General features: G+C 41.9%; 1 protein-coding gene and 1 non-coding gene across 4 annotated transcripts in view; both read right to left on the bottom strand.

Moving 5' to 3' along the window:
• Nucleotides 1-20,871, bottom strand: part of CEP295 (centrosomal protein 295) — a 77,534-nt gene that overhangs the window by 15,558 nt on the left and 41,105 nt on the right. For all 3 annotated transcript variants that reach the window (XM_019483629.2, XM_014611209.3, XM_019483630.1), the window contains 7 exons: nucleotides 19,195-19,363; nucleotides 18,888-19,040; nucleotides 15,513-15,737; nucleotides 5,836-5,942; nucleotides 4,654-4,795; nucleotides 2,166-2,405; nucleotides 44-198 (listed from right to left, as the gene is read on the bottom strand). In XM_019483629.2, the coding sequence (XP_019339174.1) occupies nucleotides 44-198; nucleotides 2,166-2,405; nucleotides 4,654-4,795; nucleotides 5,836-5,942; nucleotides 15,513-15,737; nucleotides 18,888-19,040; nucleotides 19,195-19,363 (1,191 nt within the window). The remainder of the gene's footprint in view (nucleotides 1-43; nucleotides 199-2,165; nucleotides 2,406-4,653; nucleotides 4,796-5,835; nucleotides 5,943-15,512; nucleotides 15,738-18,887; nucleotides 19,041-19,194; nucleotides 19,364-20,871) is intronic.
• LOC132248058 (small nucleolar RNA U2-19) lies at nucleotides 5,104-5,187 on the bottom strand. The gene has a single exon (XR_009459413.1). It is a non-coding gene; the product is annotated as a small nucleolar RNA U2-19 (small nucleolar RNA).

Below are 20,871 nucleotides of genomic sequence, written 5' to 3'. Positions count from 1 at the left end.
AAAGTATTTCCTTCTTGGAAAAAACCCCAACTCCATGTAATACCTTGCTACAGTCTTTGCTGTCTTGAGAAATTTTATATTGAGAAAGGGAAGATGAGAGATCCAAGTCAGGACTTTGTTCCAAAGGTTGAAAGAGCTGGCGATGGAAGTGAGGGAAATGCCTTTCCATATCTGACAAATCAAGTCCGACTGCTGGAGCTTAACAAAAATATTAAAAAAATGTAAATCTGGCTCCCATACTCAGATGCAGTAAATTAGATCTTATCTAATGCACATTTATGAATACTTTTGCCCAGTTTAAAACCAAATCTTTACAACCTATGTTACTGACACTAATGTTGCCCCATCCATATACAAACACCCAAGAAACAGAATTGTGCTGAATCAGCTTTGAAACCTGTCACAGGGCAGAACTTAAAACAAAAATGCTAAAGCTATAACTTAAGTAGCAACTCACAACCATGTTATTATTTTCATGCATTACTTTCATTATTGTTATTTTCATGCATTGTATTTTGTTTCTAGGAAGCAGAGTACCATGTTTACTCAAATCTAATATGTCCCTGAATTTCAGATGACTTCCCAATAATTAGATTCTACGCATGGAAAATGTATACACTTATTATAATTTTCCATGTAGTAAATCTAATTACTGGAGAATTGTCTTAAATTCATCCCCTGCTACTGCAGGCGGTGAGGGGGCAGACAGTGGGGGAGGCAGCTGGTCAGGCACACAGTAGGGCAGGTGGTGGTAGGGGCAGTGAGAGTAGCAGTGGGGGACAGGTTGTAGGGAGGGTAGCCAGAGTGGAGGTAAGGGTGGTATGCTGTTTGTCCCCTGATGCCTGCTCCCCTTCCCACTTGCCCCCCCTTGTGCCTGCTCCCCACAGCTTCACCCTCCTCTTCTCTTCTCCATACTACTTTTGCCCCCTGCAGCCTCAGGTCCCTGCCCTCCCATTCCCTCCCCCTGAAAAGTCTCTACCCTCTACCTGCTGTGCCACTTACTTTTGCAGTCCTCACTGCAGCCTGGGGCACTGAGCATAGCTCCAGCCCAGCCCTATAACAGCAGTGTGGAGCTGGCTCTGCTGCTACAGGGCCAGGCTGGAACCATGCTCTAGGCTGCAACCAGCAGGGAGTCTGCTGGCACTGGACCAAAGGTAAGGGGGAACGTGGCAGGGTGGGAGGAAAGGACAGTACAGGAGGGAGCCTGTGTGCAGTATGGGTGTGAGGCTGCAGGGGAGGAACAGCAAGGGTACAGGAGGTGGCAGGAGGCAGGCAGTAGTTCAGTTCTAAGAAGAGGGGCTTTCTTCCCCCATATTAAACAGGGGAAAAGAAACAGTCTTTTAATCAAGTAAATCTGGTGTTTATAAAATACTTCTTGGTCCAAAAAAAGAAAAATCAATGCCATGTCACCTGACTACAGGCTCAGCTTACAATATTCATTTTTACTATTAAGCATATTAGTTGGTATTTTCCAAAACCAAATACATTGCACATATACATCAAATTATCAGATAAATAAATTCCTGATCTTAGAGATGTCTGTACTGTGCAATGCTGAAAAGTTCCAAGGGCTGCCTACCACTTCTCTGAACATGCGCACGCAGTGCAGTATAAATACACAAGCCATCTCAGGTACCAGGAAGCAGTATAACCATGGTAGCATGAACCTTGAATACCATTCCCCCTCCTGCTCCCCAGACTAATTACCCTGTTTACCTACATCAGAGGTGGGCAAAATGTTGCTTGTGGGCCAGATGTGGCCTACCAGTCCAGTCTATCCGGCCCGTGGGGCCCCTAAAAAATTTAGAAAACTAATAATGATCTGCCCCTGGCTGCCTGTCATGCGGCCCTCGATGACTTGCCAATACTCAGTAAGCAGCCCTCCGCCCAAAATAATTGCCCGCCCCGACCTACATTGTGTTCTGTGGCTAGACTGCTTCTGGTACCTAATACTGCACTGAGTTATACAGTGCAGACATACCCTCAATTAAAAGGGAGAAGAATCTCATCTGGGACAGGAAATAAAGTGCCTGCAAGCTAGTTACTAACCTAGAACATAACAGGAGGTCAAATAAATATAGATTAAAGCACCTTCATATCAAACTTCTTCTCACTGTACAATTCTAAAATTTGGTACTAAGAAAGTCTAAAAAAATGTTCATTACCATGGAATGCTGCATTGTTTTCAGGTAACCAATTAAAGTCTTTAGTATATTTGTCTATTATCCGCTGAACTGATCTTCTCTTAGAGACAACATTTTCTTCTGCAGGCAACTGAGATTCAGAAACTTCAGAGGAATCCCCTTGTCCCTGCTGAGCGGTAGACATGGGAGAAGCTGAAGAGTTCCAAGGGCTGTTCACTGTTTCTCGCAAAATCCTATCCTCTGTGTTATTTGAAGACAAGCCTGGAAGATAAATTATGTTTGACACACTGTGGGTACATCTATATGAGATATTTACTGTGGAGCAGACTAATTAGTTCTGCAGTAAAATCTAAATGTACTAATTAGCTCTGCCATAGATTACTACTTCTAAACACAGGTCCTATCCTATACCAGCATTATTTAGCGTGCAGCCATGAACATGCAGATGCTGATGGGGCTGGCTGGGGCATGAGGGGTGTTATAGTGTGGGGTTGCCCACCAGCCAGTCCTGCCCTGTGGCACCCTCATGCCCCAGCCAGCCCCTCTGCAGCATGCTGAGCTGGGTCAGAGCAGCCCTGGGCTGGCAGGCTGACACCCTAGACCCTCTGCTAGCTGGGTATGTTCTGCTCTGGCTCAACATGCCATGTCCTAGGTGCACGTGTAAATGTGACACCCAGGAGCAATAAATTTGTGTGATGTGCATCACATTAATTTCACATGTAGACACGTAGACATGCCCTGTTACAAGTAAAACACTTAAATTAACTTACTTGGAAAAGAAAACTTTTGTTTTACTAGCTGCCTTGAAACAATTTAAACTACTTTTTTTTTTTTAAATATAAAATGACTTCTTTCAAAAATCCCCCCTCTTCCCCACAATAAAACTTAGACTTCTGGAAATTGCCACTAAAATGGCAATACCCACCTACACAATGCTCCATGAAGCTTATTAACATTAAAGAATGTAGATAGTTAAGCCTTAGGAAATACTAAAATAGCAAAATTAGAACTGAGGCTGTTGGACTAGTTTGCACCATGTAGCCAGAGCTGGCCTTACAGTTGGGCAATATGGGTGACCACCAAAGCTGCTGTGGTCAGAAGCATGTCAAACATACACATGTAAGCAGCCCATGATCACAGTAGCATTCTCCCCCTGCCTTAGCCTGGGCCAATCTCTGCCCCAGGTAGAAGGAGCATGCCCAGCCCAGCCTGCCTCTTTCTTGCCACTACCCAAAAGGAGCTGGGCTGGGTATGTGCAGGTATGGTGGTTCCTGGTCCAGTCCACTCACCTTGGTCCTGACTGCAGTAGCACCACTGACAAGGGGGTGGAGAGTGGCAGGCACCAAAATACAAGTTTGCCCAGGGTGCCATTTTCTCTAAGGCCATCTCTGTGTGTAGCTTAAGTACTTAGAGTGGCTCCCACTGCCACAGCATCATATTGTTTCAGTCTTTTCAGTGTATCCCTAAATACCCTTATTCATGTAGAGAAGAAATATTCCCCTTTATAGGAAATAAGGAAAGAATCTAAGGCTATGCCTGTACTGTCTCCTTGACATGGGACTATTGCTGAGGACACAATCACAAAGTGTGAAAATAGAGCTGGTGCCAGAGAACAGCTTCTTCCTGCTACTAAGCACACAACATGTTTAGGCATTTCCCCAGCCTTGCTGGGGATGTAGCGCAGTCTACAGTGGGAGGGGGGGGAGGGGAAAGGGGACTGCCCTCCACCCTCTGGCAAACCCTGAATAGAGTCTGGGGCCAGGGAGGGGGGTTAAACACCCCTTCCTCTGCTCAAGCTTATTGCTGGCTGCCACTGTGGACTACAAATCCCAGAGGTACCTGGAAGCAGGAAGAGGAAGTGATGAGCAACCCTACAGAGTCCTGCTGCCGTGATTTTGGACTGCAAATCCCAGAGACCTTGGAGGCAGCAGGAAGAGGAAGTGAACATAGTCCATGCTGGCTCCATACCAGAGAGCTGTGCTCTAGTGACCCCTGCTTCTGGCCTGAACCACTGCAGGCATGTGGCTGCATTTCCTGAATCAAAGGGAAATGTCTGTTCACTTCTGTTTCAATTTAATCTCTGCAGTTCAGCCTAACTTGCAAAGACTGAATCAATTCAGCCTCAGGCGTTTTGACTCTGTACTTAGCCTTGAAGTTTACAAATCACCATATCAAAACTTCAGAGTATTTCTGAAACGTACAAGAAACCATCTCTACCCTACTGTAACTCAATTTGCACAGATTAGCCACATATTAAAGTTTTATAATTTATTTCTTTTGAATTTTTTTCAATTTTGCCAGCCTGAAAAGGTGAAGGATTGTAATGAGCTGCAGCTGCAACATAATTAACTTTAAGAGTAGCATTAGCCAAAATTAATCATAATAGCAGAAAATATGTTACTAGTTTTAGTTTAGTGGATTTGAATAAAACTATAATCAAGAACCATTCCATTACACTTTATGCTCTATTTTGCAAGGATATGCAAGTTCTGTTTAAAAAAATATTTACCAGAGTTAGCAGGACTTATATCCAACTTTTTGCTGGTTAAAAAGCTTCCAGTAGAAATTGTTGTTGAAGACAAATTGCATGTTGCCTCTTGTAGGCAAGCCTGTGAACTTAAACTGCTGGGCGGCGCTCCAGGAAGTGCTACCTAGGGTTAAAGAACATATGAAGCTAGTACTGTATGTTATAGTTAACTCAAACTAGTTAACACTTATTTTGAATTCAAGAACCACACACTTTATTTTGAGCTCAGTTCAAGTGTAGAAGCCTTCATTATCTGAAATCAGGCAAAAAATAAGGCTCATCATTGCTCAGGACAACAGATCACTCAACACTCTCCCACACGTACACTCTCTCCAAGTCCCACCCCACTGCCATACACACACATACCCCACATCCACACCCACACACAATTATGCTGCTTCCCTGAATACACAAACACTCAGTTACACTGCTTCCCAGAACTGTACACAGATCATAACACCATGTAGATCAGCTGATCTTTTGGTGCTCAGATTTGGCTTTCTCTCATCACAGATCTACTTGAATAATAAAAGAGCAGATCTCAGAGGAAAAGGAGTACAGCATTTGAAAGCTCTTATGACTATTTTAAAAGTGACCAGCATGGGAAAACTACTAAGTTTTTTTTTCTTTAATTCTACATAAATGTGCTCTGAGAAAGTTTATGAAAATTATATATCTATATATAGAGCTTGGGTTTAACCCTTAAGAGAAGAAATATGATGGTTCATCTTTTCTATTTTTGTTAGTGGATGCCACCAGAAAAGCTGGAGTGTTAGCTCTCAGTTTGACTGCAAAAGGACAAAAGTATTGTAGATTTTGAAGATTTCCTCCTCCTCTACAACATGCAAGTTAAAAAACTGTTAACAAAAAGGGAAGAATGAAAAAGATGTCATCTGACTACAAAAGCCTTAATTAGTGAGGAATTTGTCAGATTGCTTGGACTTCATGTTTCTAAAGATTTCAGGAAAACCAAACCTGAATTTCTATTTAAAATGTGTGCATAAATCCACACAACTAACAAAAAGTAAGGTAGAAGAACCTTTCATGCCTTGCAGGTCACCTTCAATTCATATTTCCAATTAGTACAAACAAACCTTAGAATATAGCATGTGTTTTTACTATGTTCTAGGATTATTTTAAAAAGCCTGATACATTATGACTGACCGTACAGTTGGGGCTAAAAAATAACCCAGAATCTGCAGCGATTCCCCTTCCAGTGTTAGCAGAAAAAACTGGTGAATGTTGAGGTATAACAGAATCCTGGGACAGGCCTGAACACAAAATTACGAGTTAGAAGTCCAACATTACCACATTTTGAGCACTAGATGGCAACAATACCTTTTAGTTCTACCACTGCAAAGTAACTTGTAGACTTATGTTTCCCTCTTCCTTATTACCTATAAAAGGCTTTCTCCTCCACTATGTTACTCCAAGAACAGCAATTTCCCTTGACAACACAGCGCAGCTCTCCATAACCAGCCTCTCTGACTTCAAATTGCCATGCTTGCTTTCTCTCCAGAACACACCACCAAAAACTAAAGAAACCAGCAGAGGTGGTGCAGTCGCCATCCCTGGAGGCGTTCAAGAGGAGGCTGGACAGGCACCTTGTTGAGCTTGTTACCACTGTCCCCCTGCTTTACCTGTAGCAAGTTAGTGCTATAAGGCATTGTGGTTGTGCGACTGGGTTGACTGTGTAGTTTCACTAACAGGTTAGATAATGTATAAAATGTTTGGATAGGAATGATCCTGCCTGGGGGGGAGGGGGAAGGACTAGCTGATTTCCTGAGGTCCTTCCCAGCCCTACTTTTCTAGGATTTCATGGCTCAGAATAGGTCTATTTCTACAGTAGGATGAAGAGGGGTGTTTATAGGCAAAGACTTACAGAAGATATTTCAAGTTCTACATATTTGGGCAGCTATAAAAGTTTTTTGACAATCCAAGTGAGAATCTATGCATAATTTAAGCCTGAAATTGAATCACTTATCACCTTCTAAACATTTTGTATTCCTACTGCATAGATCAACGGGTAGGGTGTTCTCTCTCCAAGACGAACTAATTTAAAAGTACTATTATAATATCTGATATTCTTCAGTCTATTAAAATATTAAAAAATAATAGACAGAGGGGGATTTCTTCAACTACTGACACACAGTGTTCTTCCACGACAAAGCACAAATACTGGAAGAACACAAAAACTTGCAGTTGTGATTTTTCCGTTTTAAAACTGAAAACATTCACATTAAAAGATGGTCCTATGCAGAACAAGCCACGCTAAGTGCAGTAAGAGCCGACTAAACAACTCATCTCAAAGCAGTGGTTAGTGGGAATCATCATTAAAACCAAGTTGTTTTCATCTGATTCCATACAAATTTGTGCTAGGCTTGAGACCTTGTGCGATATTTGCATTGGTACTTTGGAGGTAGATATAAAGTCACTGCTGACTGAATTTGTATTAGACAAAAAATAGTGGAATGGGAGGACAGACTGGTCACAAAGAACAATCTGGATCTCTCAGTTAGTTCGGACTGTTAAAACAAAATGCATTATAATACAGCCAAAATGTAAAAATTATTTACTTCAAAGCAAGAAATGTAAACAGTACATACAGAACAGGAAATTGGAAAGCACCAGCTTCACAGAGGATGTAGGGGTTATAGTGCATAAACTCAATATAGTTCCCAGTGCAATGCGGTGGCAAAAGAGCTAGTGAAGTCCTTGGAGAAACCTAGCAACAGTGCAACTAATATTGGAATATTTTATACATTTTTGGTGTACAAATTTTAAGAAGGATGTGTAAACATTAAAGGCACAGAAGAGACCTACAAAAACTATTTGATGGAGAGTGAATTCTTTAAAATGAGATACAAGTCGCTCAATTAAAAAGAAAATGTCAATCAAGTCATCTCTTAACATATACAACGTAGTCCACATATGTGTAGTTTGCTTAACTGTATGCTACTATGTGTATTGTTTACAATACATCTGTTGTCTGTATACCAGTCATGCACATAAAATACCTAAGAGCACAGGATTGTCAGACTTATTGTCTACTTTGTAGTTTAACTGCTTAGTCGCTGTCATTTCAAAGCTTCCAAAACCACTCTAATTTGACTAGGTCTTGTCCATTCCAAGGCCACTATCAGATGCATAAGGTGTTCTGAGAAAGCAGATGAGCCTTACTGAAGGGCACTTTCTGGGTAGTTAATGAGCATGCTTTATATCAGGGAAGTCAATAGTTGGGGTAGGGGCATAGCCTATTTTCTATCCTGAGGACATGTACTTCAATAGAGTACATTAAGTATTTTCAAAGGTAGAAAATGTTGGGATAAAAGAGCTCTCATTTAATGGAGACACATTATAAGAACCAATGATCAGGAGCTGAAGCCATATATGTTCAAATAGAAAATAAAATGCAAATTTTGAACAGTGGACTGAAATAAGCCAGGAACTGGCAACCTTCAAAGAGTCACGGGCCACTGCCTGTGACCTGGCTGACATCAATTTGTTCTCTCTCTGATTTCCCCTGCACCACGAGTGCTGTGGGTTCCCCCACTACCATTCTCTCTGTGGACCAGATACAATCCCAGCTGTAGGGTTGCCAACCCCTGGATTAAATCATCAAGGACAACAGTGGATTCTCTTCCATCTTTTGAAGTCTTCAAATCTAGATGAGATACCTTTCTGAATAACACGCTTAAACCAATGACAATTTATTGGGATCAATACGGGGAGAACTTGCTGAAATGTAATGGCGTGCATTATGGATATCAAACTAGATGATCCAATGCTCCCTTCTGGCTTAAAGCTATTCCATAATTGCAACTGCTTTATTACTTAAGGCAGTAATACATTTGTTTTTCTACTGTTAATACAAATGATGAACGCATCACAGTTTATTGCTCTAAGCCAAACTAACTACTAATTTCAGTGGGGTTAAAAGGAGTTTCACCTTCTCTCATTGCTTAGTTACAGGACTGTCATTAAAATGCATTGTATTTGGAGGATAGCAATAGAAACATTTTTAACCAATAGAGTATCTTTGTCTCACACCGTCTCCAGCCTCCTATAAGAGATTTTTGTACTCTAACATACTGGCTGTTACACTGTGACAATGTATTTATGTATTTTTTAAAAATTAATGCAAGAATACATAGGATTTTATTTGTCCAGTGGAAACAGTGATAAGCTGGGAATGAATGGTCTGAACTCTTACTTCCAGAGACAAAATTCCAAGTGAGAAACTGCTCAATCTAAAACATGAAAGAAAACGCCAACCAAAACAAATGACCCCCCCCCTCTCCCAAAAGATTAGGTGAAACCCAACCAGTAATACAAATTGATGAGAGCAAAGGCATGGGATATGTGCAGCCACAGGTAAACATTTTGCATTGAGATGGACAGTTAAGCCAAAAGAAAATGGATGAGACAAGAAACAATTTTAGGATTCAGAGCTCTGACTGGGGCAGCAATGTGGAAGAAGATAATCACATCTGAAAAATGCTAGAGGGACTGTCTTGGATTGGAGGCTGAGCAGATGAACATGAAGGAGAAGAATGATGCTTAAGGCTGAAAAAACTGAGAAGGGTTTTTATATATTAAATTTAGCTAAAATTTTTAAACAAATATAGTATACAAGCCTTACTGAACAGACTCATCCAGCCTAAATATGTTCAGACTTAAGAGTTATTAAAACGTGTTTTTAATCTATACTTTATATATGGTGGCAGTTTATACTATACAAGGCTTCTGAATTGCAGTCCTCAGGTCAATCCTGCAATCCAGGACCACGGGAATGAAAGCACTTAAGATCCTGACTGGGCAGAGAGGATGAGGAAAAAGCATCACAGAAAAACAGTAATAATGACTTCCATAGGTCATGGTAAATAGTTACCCCTGGAAACCTGTCCAAAAAAGCCATCATAGGGTAAGGAATATAGTAGCAAACAGAGAAGGAAAAACTCCTTAAATATTTCTATAACTGAATATTTAGTTTAAATGTACATGCAGTTAAGCTGTAACTGTAACTTATATTTCCATGTATTTCCATGTGTGTGTGTGGGGGGGAACTTCAGTCATAATTAAAAGGTTATTAATTAAGTTATTAAAGTTATTACAAACTTGCACCTTAAACTAAAATTTAAAAGATACAATTATTTTTATTCTTATGATACCTAGAAATTGTAATTTTGATCACTTATTAAATTAGGTGTCTAGGCTAATTAAAGAAATTCCAGGAAGTTTCTGGTTTCCGTCACCAAAACAGAAAATATTAAAGAAAAACAGCTTGGTCCATGAAATACCTTAATGTACCTGACTCTTAACAGAAAGCTTTTCTAACTAGGGACCTACTGAAATTGAAGAGGCAGGTAGCCACCAATTTGGGGTTGGCTGCCATTTTTGCAGGTTTACAGCCAGCAGGGCCTGCACCAGGTTTGGGGGGCTGTTAAGAATGAGGCAAAGCGGAGAGAGTATGTTGTTCCACTCCGAGAGCTGTTATAACTTCCTTTCTCCTTGGAAAGAAGAAAATACTCCTTTTTTCATGGTCGGTTGGTTGGATTTGATAATAGTTGTTATCCTTTCACTGGCTAGGAGCCTCTGCAGACTGATCTTAGGAGCTGAAGTTATGTAGCATATTTAGGAGTATGCTGCATGTGCTGAAAACGTGTCAGAAAATTCTTGAGACACGTTTAATGGTTGGTTATCTTTCTAAACTACTTTTCCATCAATCCATTTTTTGAGACATTGTCTTGATGAAAGTCAGATTTATTAAGGGTTGACATTTGATGTCAAGTCCAAAAACTTACCTTTTATATCAGTAATTCAGTTCTCAAAATAACCTTTCTAATATAGTTCTTAAATTTTTTAACTAATCAGTAAGAAGAATGGATAATGACTTCTTTATTAGTCTTTGGAGGGCTGATTCTCTTCCTGGAAAGCTGCATAAGTCTTGCCAGATAACTATTCCCTAGCTAACATAAATGTCACTGCAGTGGCTTCATACATTAGAAATTAGATGTAGCATCAAATGACCTTAGCTGTATTATACATAAATAATCTGTTTCTCTCTTTGCGCAACAGATTCTGGGAAGCTTTGAAGGTTTATAGAAAGAAGTCTTTGACTACAGTATTTGCAACTATATGTCAAGGCTTGGCATCTCAAACATTTAAGGAACAAACAATGCCCACTAAGAGAAAACTAGAGTTTAAAAAATAACCAATATCTCATACAGATATATTTCCAGTCCACACTTTTTCATATAGCTTGAAAGCTTTGGATATGTTGTAAAAGAAAATAATTCAGTAAGAACATCTTGGGGGCAAAGGATACCTGAAGAAGGGGAAAAAAATGGTTGGGAAGGGGGTACATGCTTGCCTTAATGAATACATACATCACAAAGGATTCTAAATGCAAGAGGAGAACCTACAAGGAACAGAAAATGGGATTGATTAGCAGGGAGGTGTAGAGGCCAAAGTACAGAATTAAAGTGAGACTGTCTAAAAGCATTGTTACACTGGCCATTGTAAAGAAAACTGAAGCCAAAGCCATTCCCTGGCCCCAAGGGAAGGTGAGCACTGGAGTGTTTTTTGCTATAACAATGGTAATCTTTTATAGCTTGGAATCTTTGCAGTGTGCTTGCCTTCTCAACCGCTGGATCTGGTGCTCCAAGCAGCACATGGTGTTAGTCCCGGGGCGTCACATTCAGCATGTGCCCTGGACCCCCTTCAGGTCTGGCAGGTACTGCAAAGAGCACATGATTTGTGCTGGCCCTCCTGCATGCATGGCCGGTCCAGCCCTGTGGAGTACACACTGCCCATGGGGTGCGCGCTGCCCATGATGTATGGCCTGGACCCAGTGCTGCACATGGCATAGAGGGGGGTCCAGGACAGAGGCTGCATGCAACGCCCCAGACGAACCCTCTGTACTGCCTGCAGTGTATGCAGTGCCAGATCCAGCCTGTCTCCTGCACGTTGCATACAGAGCCAGGATCAGCACATGGGACTAAGGCCAGTAACTCATGGGCTGGATCAAATGGCTCCACAGGCTAGATCCAGCCCACAGGCCTTACGCTTGACATCCTTGTACTATGGAGATTATAACTGTGTACATGTGTCCTTATTTGCTGTTTTATTTATTTTTTCTTAAATTTGGAGTCAGAAAGTTTGGATGCATCTTAAATTCAAGGGCATCTTACCATTTAAAAGTACATAGTAAGCTATATTTTGGTAAGCAAAGAGAGAATGTGGGTATTAAGATTTGAGAATCAATAATTTGTCCATTTTGAGATAAATGCTGTAAAGGCTTTTTAGTAACTGGACAATATTTTATTTGGGCATGCAGGTTTTATTTAAGACTGCTTACCCAGGCCCATTTATAAACCACCTGATTTATCCATAACATACAAAATAGTATTCACCAGCCCTTAAAGAAAATTCAGTGGCTCATTTTATGCTGAATTACCTGTTCCATCTCAGGGGCAGGCAAAATACAGCCTGTGGGTCAGATTCAGCCTGTTAGACCATTCTACCTGGCTCGTGGGGCCCTTAAAAAAATTAGAAAATTATCATCTTCCTGTGGCTGCCTGTCAAAGATGACAAGGTACCACTGGCAGCAGGACCATGGAGGAGCTGGAGGCAGGCAGCAGCAGCAAGGCATGCCGCCCCCCGCTGCCAACTGGAAGCTTCTGCCTAGCAGAGGCTTCCGGCCTGGTGAACCTGGGGCTGTTCTCCGTCTCTGTCCACCTGAGAGGAAAACTCAGCTAAGAACAAACGGATGGGGTGGAAGGAGGATGCCGGCACAGCAGGAGCCAGCCCAACCCAGCTGCCACCATGTGGCTCCCAACTGGTTCCTGCTGCACCGTAGGATCCCAGCCCTGCAGCTGGGAACCATGTGCGGCCAGAGTGGCAGGTAGGTGGGCAGTCAGTGGAGAACAGTGGTGGTGGGTAGGGAAGGAAGGGAAGTGGCAGGGGAAAGGCAGTGGCGGCAGGGAAAGGATTGGGGAGCGGCAGCAGTGGGAGCACGGGGACCCAGGGCCAGGGCTGGCGACAGTAGGAGCCAGCTGGGATCTGCAGGGGCCAGCTTGGCTACTGCTGCGTTCTGCGGTCCAAGTGTTGCAGCCAGGAACCATGTGCTGGTGGGAGTTGCCCAGCTGAGCCAGCCAGCTCCATGACAAGCAGTGGGGCTCCCGGCTGCAATGCTGAGACCCTCATAGTGCAGCACAAAGCTGGCTGGCCTGAGCCAGCAGCACTTGGTTCCCTCAGTTCCCATGTCATCAGGCCAAAACAGGCTGGGCCAGGCTGGCTCTGTACAGGTCCTGGCACTGCAGTAGGGAAATGTGCTGTGCGGCATGGAGCCAGCTGAGCATGTTCTAGCACTGCGCCGACCTGTCCCGTCCCATCCCCTCCCCTCCCCTCCAGGCACCACAGTTTCTAGCTGCAACACCGGGACCCATGCAGCATGGCACAGAGACAGCTGGATCGGCCCTGCGGCACATGATTCCTGGCTGTAACACCAGGACCTACACAGAGCCAACCTAGCCCAATGGTGCGCCAGGAGCCATGGCAAGTCCCATGCCATCAGGGCGGGTCAGCTCGCAGGGTTCCTGGATGCACAACCAATCCCCCACAAACCCCATAACCATGTACCCACACCCACACATACCCCACCCCAGCAATCCAAAAAACCCCTTACCTACCCACCCATACACCCCACACCCCTCCACATGCCCTGCCCCCCCACCATGTACAAGAATAAGACTTCATTTTGAGCTATTATGCAATCACCTCTAGATGCACAAAACATACAAATTGGGACAAAAATATGTTTTTGAAATAAAATGTGTGTGATTTTTAGTATACAAATTTAGTTTTTTTCTGGTTGGAAGATTGTAAACCCCACTTCCCAAAAGGAGTACTCCTGGGGCAAGAGGAGGGACTTCCAGTGGCAAAGGTCAGGGGGGTTGGGGGCAGGATTTCAAGTCCCAAGATGGTGACCAACTGGTGGGGCACCTGTTGAGGGGCAAGGCTACCCTTGTGGCCCTCAACAGTTCACCAAAACACTAAGCGGTCTTTCAGTCAAAATAACTGTCCACCCCTGTTCTATCCGATTCACAAAAAGAACCTCTGCTGATTTGGGAACAGGGTAACTGTGTCCTCCACTGGCACTCCCACTCTCATTGGTGCGATCTCCAAAGCCCTCCATAGAGAGACCAACAGGAGAAACAAGGATTGAACTAACTACTATTTGGTTTTATTTTTATTTTCTTTAACAAAAAGTCAGAGTCAATAATGCAATTCTTATGCTTGTTTCTCATTGCAGTGTCCCCCAGTATGGTGGTTCTTAACCTTTTTTGTACCAGGGCCCATTTGTAAACACTGATGGCCAGTAAATAGTTTAAGTAGAAAATAGGCCCCTGGCCAACAGTGTCCCTCACACCCAACCCACAGACTCCCCTCTGCTTTGTCACCCCCCCCCCCAGCCCTGCTGGTGCCCCTCACTCCTGACCCGCTGCCCCCTGCTCCCAGACCTCCAGGTATGTGGGGAAAGGGATGGGTGTCTGGGAGATTGGGGGGGGGTGGGGGGCCCACACGCTCTCCCAGATTAGTGCACCCACTGCAGGCATGGGGCTGCAGCCCAGCAGGCAGAACCCAGCATGGGAGGGCAGAGCAGGGTGACAAGACTCATTGCTGCTGCCACCACTGCCAAAACCCTGCATCAGCCACGTCACTAACAGCGTAAGTAATAATGGACAATGGATGGTGGGGTGCCATTGCCCCCACCTCCTCCTGCCACCAGCTGCTTGTGTGCCAGTCCATGGCTGTACCCTGCTGCCATAGTCTGGTTGCCGTTACCACCACTGCTCCCCCCCAGGCCACCCGCACTGCCTACCACCCTACCTCCACTTCGGGATAGAGCTGCAGCCTGAGGGGAGCAGCAGAGGCTGCTGGGACATGGCAGTGGGGTAGAGCTATGGCCTGGCACACGAGTGGCTGGCGGAGGAGGAGGTTAGGGAAGTGCCCCCTCCCCACCCCAATCTGTTACTCCTTGCACTGTTGCAGGTGCAGTGGTTCTGGTGGAGGCAGCAACAAGTCGTGCTGCTCCACTCAATCCACCTGTGGCCCCCTACCCCCCTTTGCCCCATAGACTTACATGCAGGGAGTTGCAGGAGCTGTTCTCCACGCTGCCTGGCTGCTATGTGCCTGTGTACACATGCACGTAGCACCACCTGCCTGATCACCCTCTTCCCACTTCCCCCAGCCCCAAGCAGCCCCTTGCAGGCTGGAACTCTGCAAGGGGAAACATGCAGTTTCCCATATTTTTCTCCTTAAAAAGGAGAAAATCCTCATTCTTCCATGGCAAACAAAAAACCCAGATCCCTGTTTATTAGTATATACAGTGTTAACATATGGTAAACGACTAGCAGCTATTTTTTAAAAAAAATGTATGCAAAATATGATCCATTTTTAAAATTTGTCTGTGACCCTTTCATATATTCTTGCGACCCACTTTTGGGTCATGACCCACTGGTTTAGAAACGCTGCCCTAATACACAGCAAGAGAGCCCAGGTTACTAAAACAGAAGGATCACATCCCCGCATTTACATTAACACAGAAAGACAACAGGGATTTGATGTGCCATGTTTTGTCTCTCTAGTCTAGAGAGAAAATTGTTAGTACGTTTTAGATGAATTATTTCATTCTTTCCAACTTGAAATACCATTTTATAACAAAACCAAACCTACAGCCTTGAACAAATCAGGCCAGACAAAACGGGTGAAGAACCATCTAACTAATAACACTGAACAATAACTGTATAGATCTTTAAAAAGATAGATTCTCTCACCTGGGTCACACAAACTTTCAGCATCCACCATCTGCAGTTCATGCCATGAGCTACTTGACTGTTCACTTTGTCTTAAGCTGTCATTAGAGCTTTGTTCTTTAGAGCTTGCTAGGACTCTGGATAAGTCTCTTTCTTCATTAAGAGATTCATGGCTGCACATATTAGATGTTAGCTCCCCCTCAGTGCCAGAGAAAGAAGTTTCTTCACCGGGAGAGTCGGGCTTACCTGAATTTTAAAAAAGTTTTTATTTATTAAGAGTACAGAGCTGTGATGTTTCAACTTTCTTATAATGAAGTGTTAAGGTGCATATGGTACACTGCTGAGAGACTACCCTGAATTTTAAAGGATCTGCTTCAAATGAAAATTCATAAATTCAAGCCAGAAGGAACCACTGGATAGTATAGTCTGACCTCCTGTGCAACACAGGCCATAGACTTTCCTTAAATGAATTTGTTTGAAATGGGGCATTTCTTCTAAAAGAAAAAACTAAATCCAATCTTAACTTAGAAGTTACCAGACAAATCTGGTAAAACCCCTAGTTAATTGTATCAATGTTTAACTAATACCCACCTACAAATTTACACCTTATTTCTAGTCTGAATGTGTCTCTGGTTCTCATTATACCTTTGTGTGCTAGACTGAGACTGCCATCATATTTCCAATCCATATGTAGGTACATAGACTGTAATCAAATCAGCCCTCTACGGTTTCTATTAAGCAAAATAGATGGAGTAAGAGGATAGAAACCTGAGCTTTGATCTCCAAAACCTCTCCCATTTTATAACATCTTTCTTGAATTCTTGATATGAGTACTGGGAGCCAGTGTTCTAGCAGTAGCTGTATCACAGGCTAATACAGAGATAATAACCCCTCTACTCAAGCTCAGTATTCACAGAAGCAGAAAATTAGGGTTGGAACAGACCTCAGAAGGTCATCTAGTACAGTGGTTTTCAACCTGTGGTCCATGAACCCCTGGGGGTTCACAGACAATGTCTAAGGGGTCTGCAAAAGATAACCGCGATAAATCAAAAGTATGTGAATACCTACACATACAATTCAAAGGGGTCTGCACCTCCTTTCAAAATTTCCAAATGGGTCTGGCACTTCCATTCAAAATTTTTTTAGGGGTCTGCGAATGAAAAAAGTCCAAAAACCACTCATCTAGTCCAACCCCCTGCTCAAAGCAGGACCATTCCCAACTATATCATCCTGGCCAAGGCTTTGGATAGCCAGGTCTTAAAAACCTCCAAGGATGGAGATTCCACATGTCTCTGGGTAACCTGTTCCAATTCTTTACTACTATCCTTGTGAGAAAGATTTCCTAATATCTAACCAAAACTTTCTTAAAAGATGGGTACTATATTTGCCCATTTCCAATCATCCAAGACCTCTCCCAATTGCTACAAGTTTTCACTGCCCTATTTGCACATGCAAATAACACATTATCTCTTCACACTATGAACTCAGAGTCATTTGATTTCAGTAGAACCCAGATGATTCATACCTGGATAGTTCACAACACATTTAAATTTTCAAGAGTTTGTACAGTGAAGGACAAATTGTTGCAACTATTCACTATGACTTACTTCACAGGGTGCCACTTTTCCACTCACCTGGAATACTGTAGTGATTCTACAAAACCGACTGAGAAGCAGTGCCATTTGAAGTACAAGCTACAGCTGTCGGTTGGAGCATCTCAGCAGTCCAATGGAGCTCTTTGCTCAGCTGTATATACCCTCAAGTTGCTTTATAAGATCTTTATAGGGCTTATTAATTATCCAGGTTCTACTGCATCTACCATGGTCTGACAGTCTTTTTTCTTTTTTAGACTGACTGCTTCCCAGGATAGAGATCTTCACATTGAAAGACTGGCCTAACATTCTTTGTTCCTAGATGTATGACTTTACATTTAAGTATATTAAAATCTAAGCTGTTTGTTGTTCTCAGTTTACCAAATAATCCCAATCATGATCTGTATCAGTGATCTGCCTTCTTTCCCAATCTTTGGGTAACCTGCAGACTTTCAGTAATAACTGTATCTTCTTCTAGGATAAAGTTCAGTACATACAGGAACAAGAATCCATATGTGCAAGATCCTGCTAGAAAGATACTATCTTGACGAGGTTTCCCCATACAATTACATTCTGAGATCTATCAAAGAGTCAGATTTAATGTACGGCATCTTGGTTATGTATATTCTAGTTTATTAATCAAAATGATGTCTAAATCCCAAGTTAAGTGTGTTGTACAAATGCAAACATATCATGTTAACACTATTCCCTTTAGCAACCAAATTTGTAATAGCATCAATTTTGCATAAGTTATAATTGATTGAAACTGAGCCTAGGCAAAATAAAGGAACAGATGATAGAAGATTTGATTGTTAATTACCTACCTTTAATTCTTTAATGCCAAACTAACACATTTAATATCACCCAGATTGTTCTCTTTACCTTTTTAAAAAAAAATATCAGAACATTAACTCTAGTACTTGCTACAATATAAACCTAGGTTTGAATGGATACCATCTACTTGAAGAACCGTAGTCTGAGTCTCTGCCAATTTGTGTGGCTTTACAAGCACCTTTTCCACCATAAACAACTGAGGAAGCTAACTGACCCCCAGGGGAAATAGTGAAATCGATTATGTAAAATTACTACTACACCTTTAAAGGAAACAAAACAGTAACTGTTCTCTTTTGCCTCCTAGTTCTAGTAGTCTTGTATCGACAGGAAGTTGAAATCAGACTGCAGTTTGATCATTTAAATTGACTCTGTTGAGTATTTAACAAACCTCAACAAAGATTATTAAAGAGTTCTGTAACAACCCAACACCAAGCAATCATTAAAATATGTTTTATAAACATCATTTAGGCGTGCAGTAACCATCCACTGCTGGAGCACAGCATTTAGCATCTGTTGATGGTAGAAAAAGCTACCCCATTTAGGAAAAGGTACCACAAACAATTCCTTGTCATTCATAAGGGAGTACTTATACTGAAGCATATTTCAGCAGTAAACAATTTAATTTTAATTTTTTTTAAACCAGTAGCCCTCAGTAGTCCCTATTATAGGACTGCTCATCTACCCATACTGCAATGGGAGGGTCACATTCATAAATGACAGGATAATCAAGCAATTTCCCTTTTCAGTCTGTAAACACTTCCAGGAAGGCCCCTGTTATCTTAAGCATTTGTAAAGCATGTAGTATAGATTTTGCTGTTGTTGAAATAAACATCACATAATTTTACTGAAATCATAGTTGAAAACACTGCTTTCACTCTCAATCATTTCAAAGCCTTAGAGAAAAATACTGTTGAATTTCTTACTTAGGGTTTTGTGTCTCACAAGAGAGAACATTTAGTAAGTATTTTACCTGCAAGAGAAACATTCCAACTTCTTGGTGTATCTACCTCAGGTATAACACTAAGTTCATGTTGTTCCAAATTTAGACCTAATTTGATTTTTGCCAGAGGTGGTTTTGAAGTTCTACATTTCTGTTCTCTTACTGGAATTTTTTGAGACTGTTCTGTAAAAAAAAAAAAAAAAAATATGTTCTGCAATTAGCAATCTTGCAAATTATTGGCATGTAATTGATAATCTGAGGGTAAAAGAAGAGAATTCAATTATAACTAAAAAAAGCAAGCATTAAAATTATAATAGAGCATGATATATGGCCTCACCTATTTGCTCAGCTGGACTGATGCGCCATGAAAGCACTCCATTTTCATTGTATTTGTTCACATTACCACAGATGACCTCGTCTTGATAATTTTCTGTTCCTTTGAAAAGATTGAACTGGTCTGGCTTTTGTGTTTCTGTCATCTCTCTGTATGGGCTAAATTGTCCAACCTTAAAAAAAGAAGAACTAATAGTAGGGAACATTGTCTCATGTTTTACTAGACATCTTTTTCCTTCTATTTGTTTACATCGTCTATAGCTCCACAACACAGGAGGGAAGAAAAGAAACACTCTAAATGCTTGAGCTTGGCATGATGCTGGTCACTGGCTCAGAACAACAAAACATGTATGCTGCATATATCCATGCAGTTCAATGGGGCTCATACACAAAAGTCAGTTGTGTGCTTAACTGCACTACTAGGTTGCTGGGCAAACATATTCAGCTCCTTGCAGGCTCAGGTCCTGAAAACATGCTTTTATTTATTTCTCAGTCACTAAGTGCAGGGATTTTAGTTTTCTGAAGACTGCAAAGATGAAAAAGTATTCTTCTAGGATGTTTTCCATTCTAGGACAGTTTAAACCAGGGTGGCCAAACTGTGGCACATGCCACATGTGGCATGTGCAGCTTGTGTGTGGCAACCAGCAGATCGGGAAGGGAGCAGACAGCACAGTGTCAGATGGGGCAGGGAGCAGAAAGAAAAGCAGCAAACTGGGCAGGGAGCACAGAGCAAAAAGTGGAATGGGAGATCAGGTAGGAAACATAGTAGGGAACAGAAAGCAGAGCAAGGGATCAGGCAGGAGAAGGGGAGCAGAGAGGCTCCCAGGAAGGATGTAAAGCTTAATTTGAGGCACGCCTGCCTAAAAGGTTGGTCACCACTGGTTTAAATAAAGATGGAAAGAGAATATTTCTTCAATTTTTTCACATGTATCTTGTGTAGCCAACAACTAGGAAGAGGTTGTTGATCTGAAAATGCTGTGAACAGTCTCCAAATGGATATTATGGATAAGCTTTATTCCCTGCAGCTATGAAATCTTGAATTCTAGAATGGGCATACGAATTTTAAATCAATAATCCGTACCTTGGTTTGGCAGTCATACACTGAGACCACCCCACAGAAAGGATAATTTAGCAGAGAAAAAGCTGGTTCCATCCTCAGAGGTTCTGGAGAGTGTGTGTTTATTAAAGCAAAAAAACCCCATTATTGTCCCATTATTCAATCATCATATTACAGTTAACTTTCATTTCTAGGCTTCTCCTAAGCAGACACAACTATAGCATAGTGAGTTAGGACAGAAATAAATACATGGAATGAGATGATAATCTTTCTAAACAGTTGTTTGTCTTTTAAGATTGCCAATTTCATCCTTAGTATCTTTTGTGAATTGGGACAGACTCATTTTATACAAGTGTGATATACAATTAAAAATCAAAATAAAATATAGCTGTTATGCAGAAATAGAAATAAATAGAAATATATTGGCTCCTTAGACAATGTAACAGTTTTAGAACCAATTATCTAGTTTGCACATTTGAACAATTAAGTTGTGCTTTTTTAAACAGTTTACTTGACAAAGGGTCTTTCAGACACTTTGAACAACGAAGACTATTAACGTATTTAGCTTTTGTACACACCAACTGCATTTCTAGAGCTGAAAAGCTTTGCAAGTACTGCAGCTAC

This window comes from Alligator mississippiensis, chromosome 1 (genome assembly GCF_030867095.1).
Source record: "Alligator mississippiensis isolate rAllMis1 chromosome 1, rAllMis1, whole genome shotgun sequence".
In the NCBI taxonomy this organism is placed as follows: Eukaryota; Metazoa; Chordata; order Crocodylia; family Alligatoridae; genus Alligator; species Alligator mississippiensis.
The sequence above is the reverse complement of the archived record's forward strand: the minus strand, read 5'-3'. Positions and strand labels throughout refer to the sequence as shown.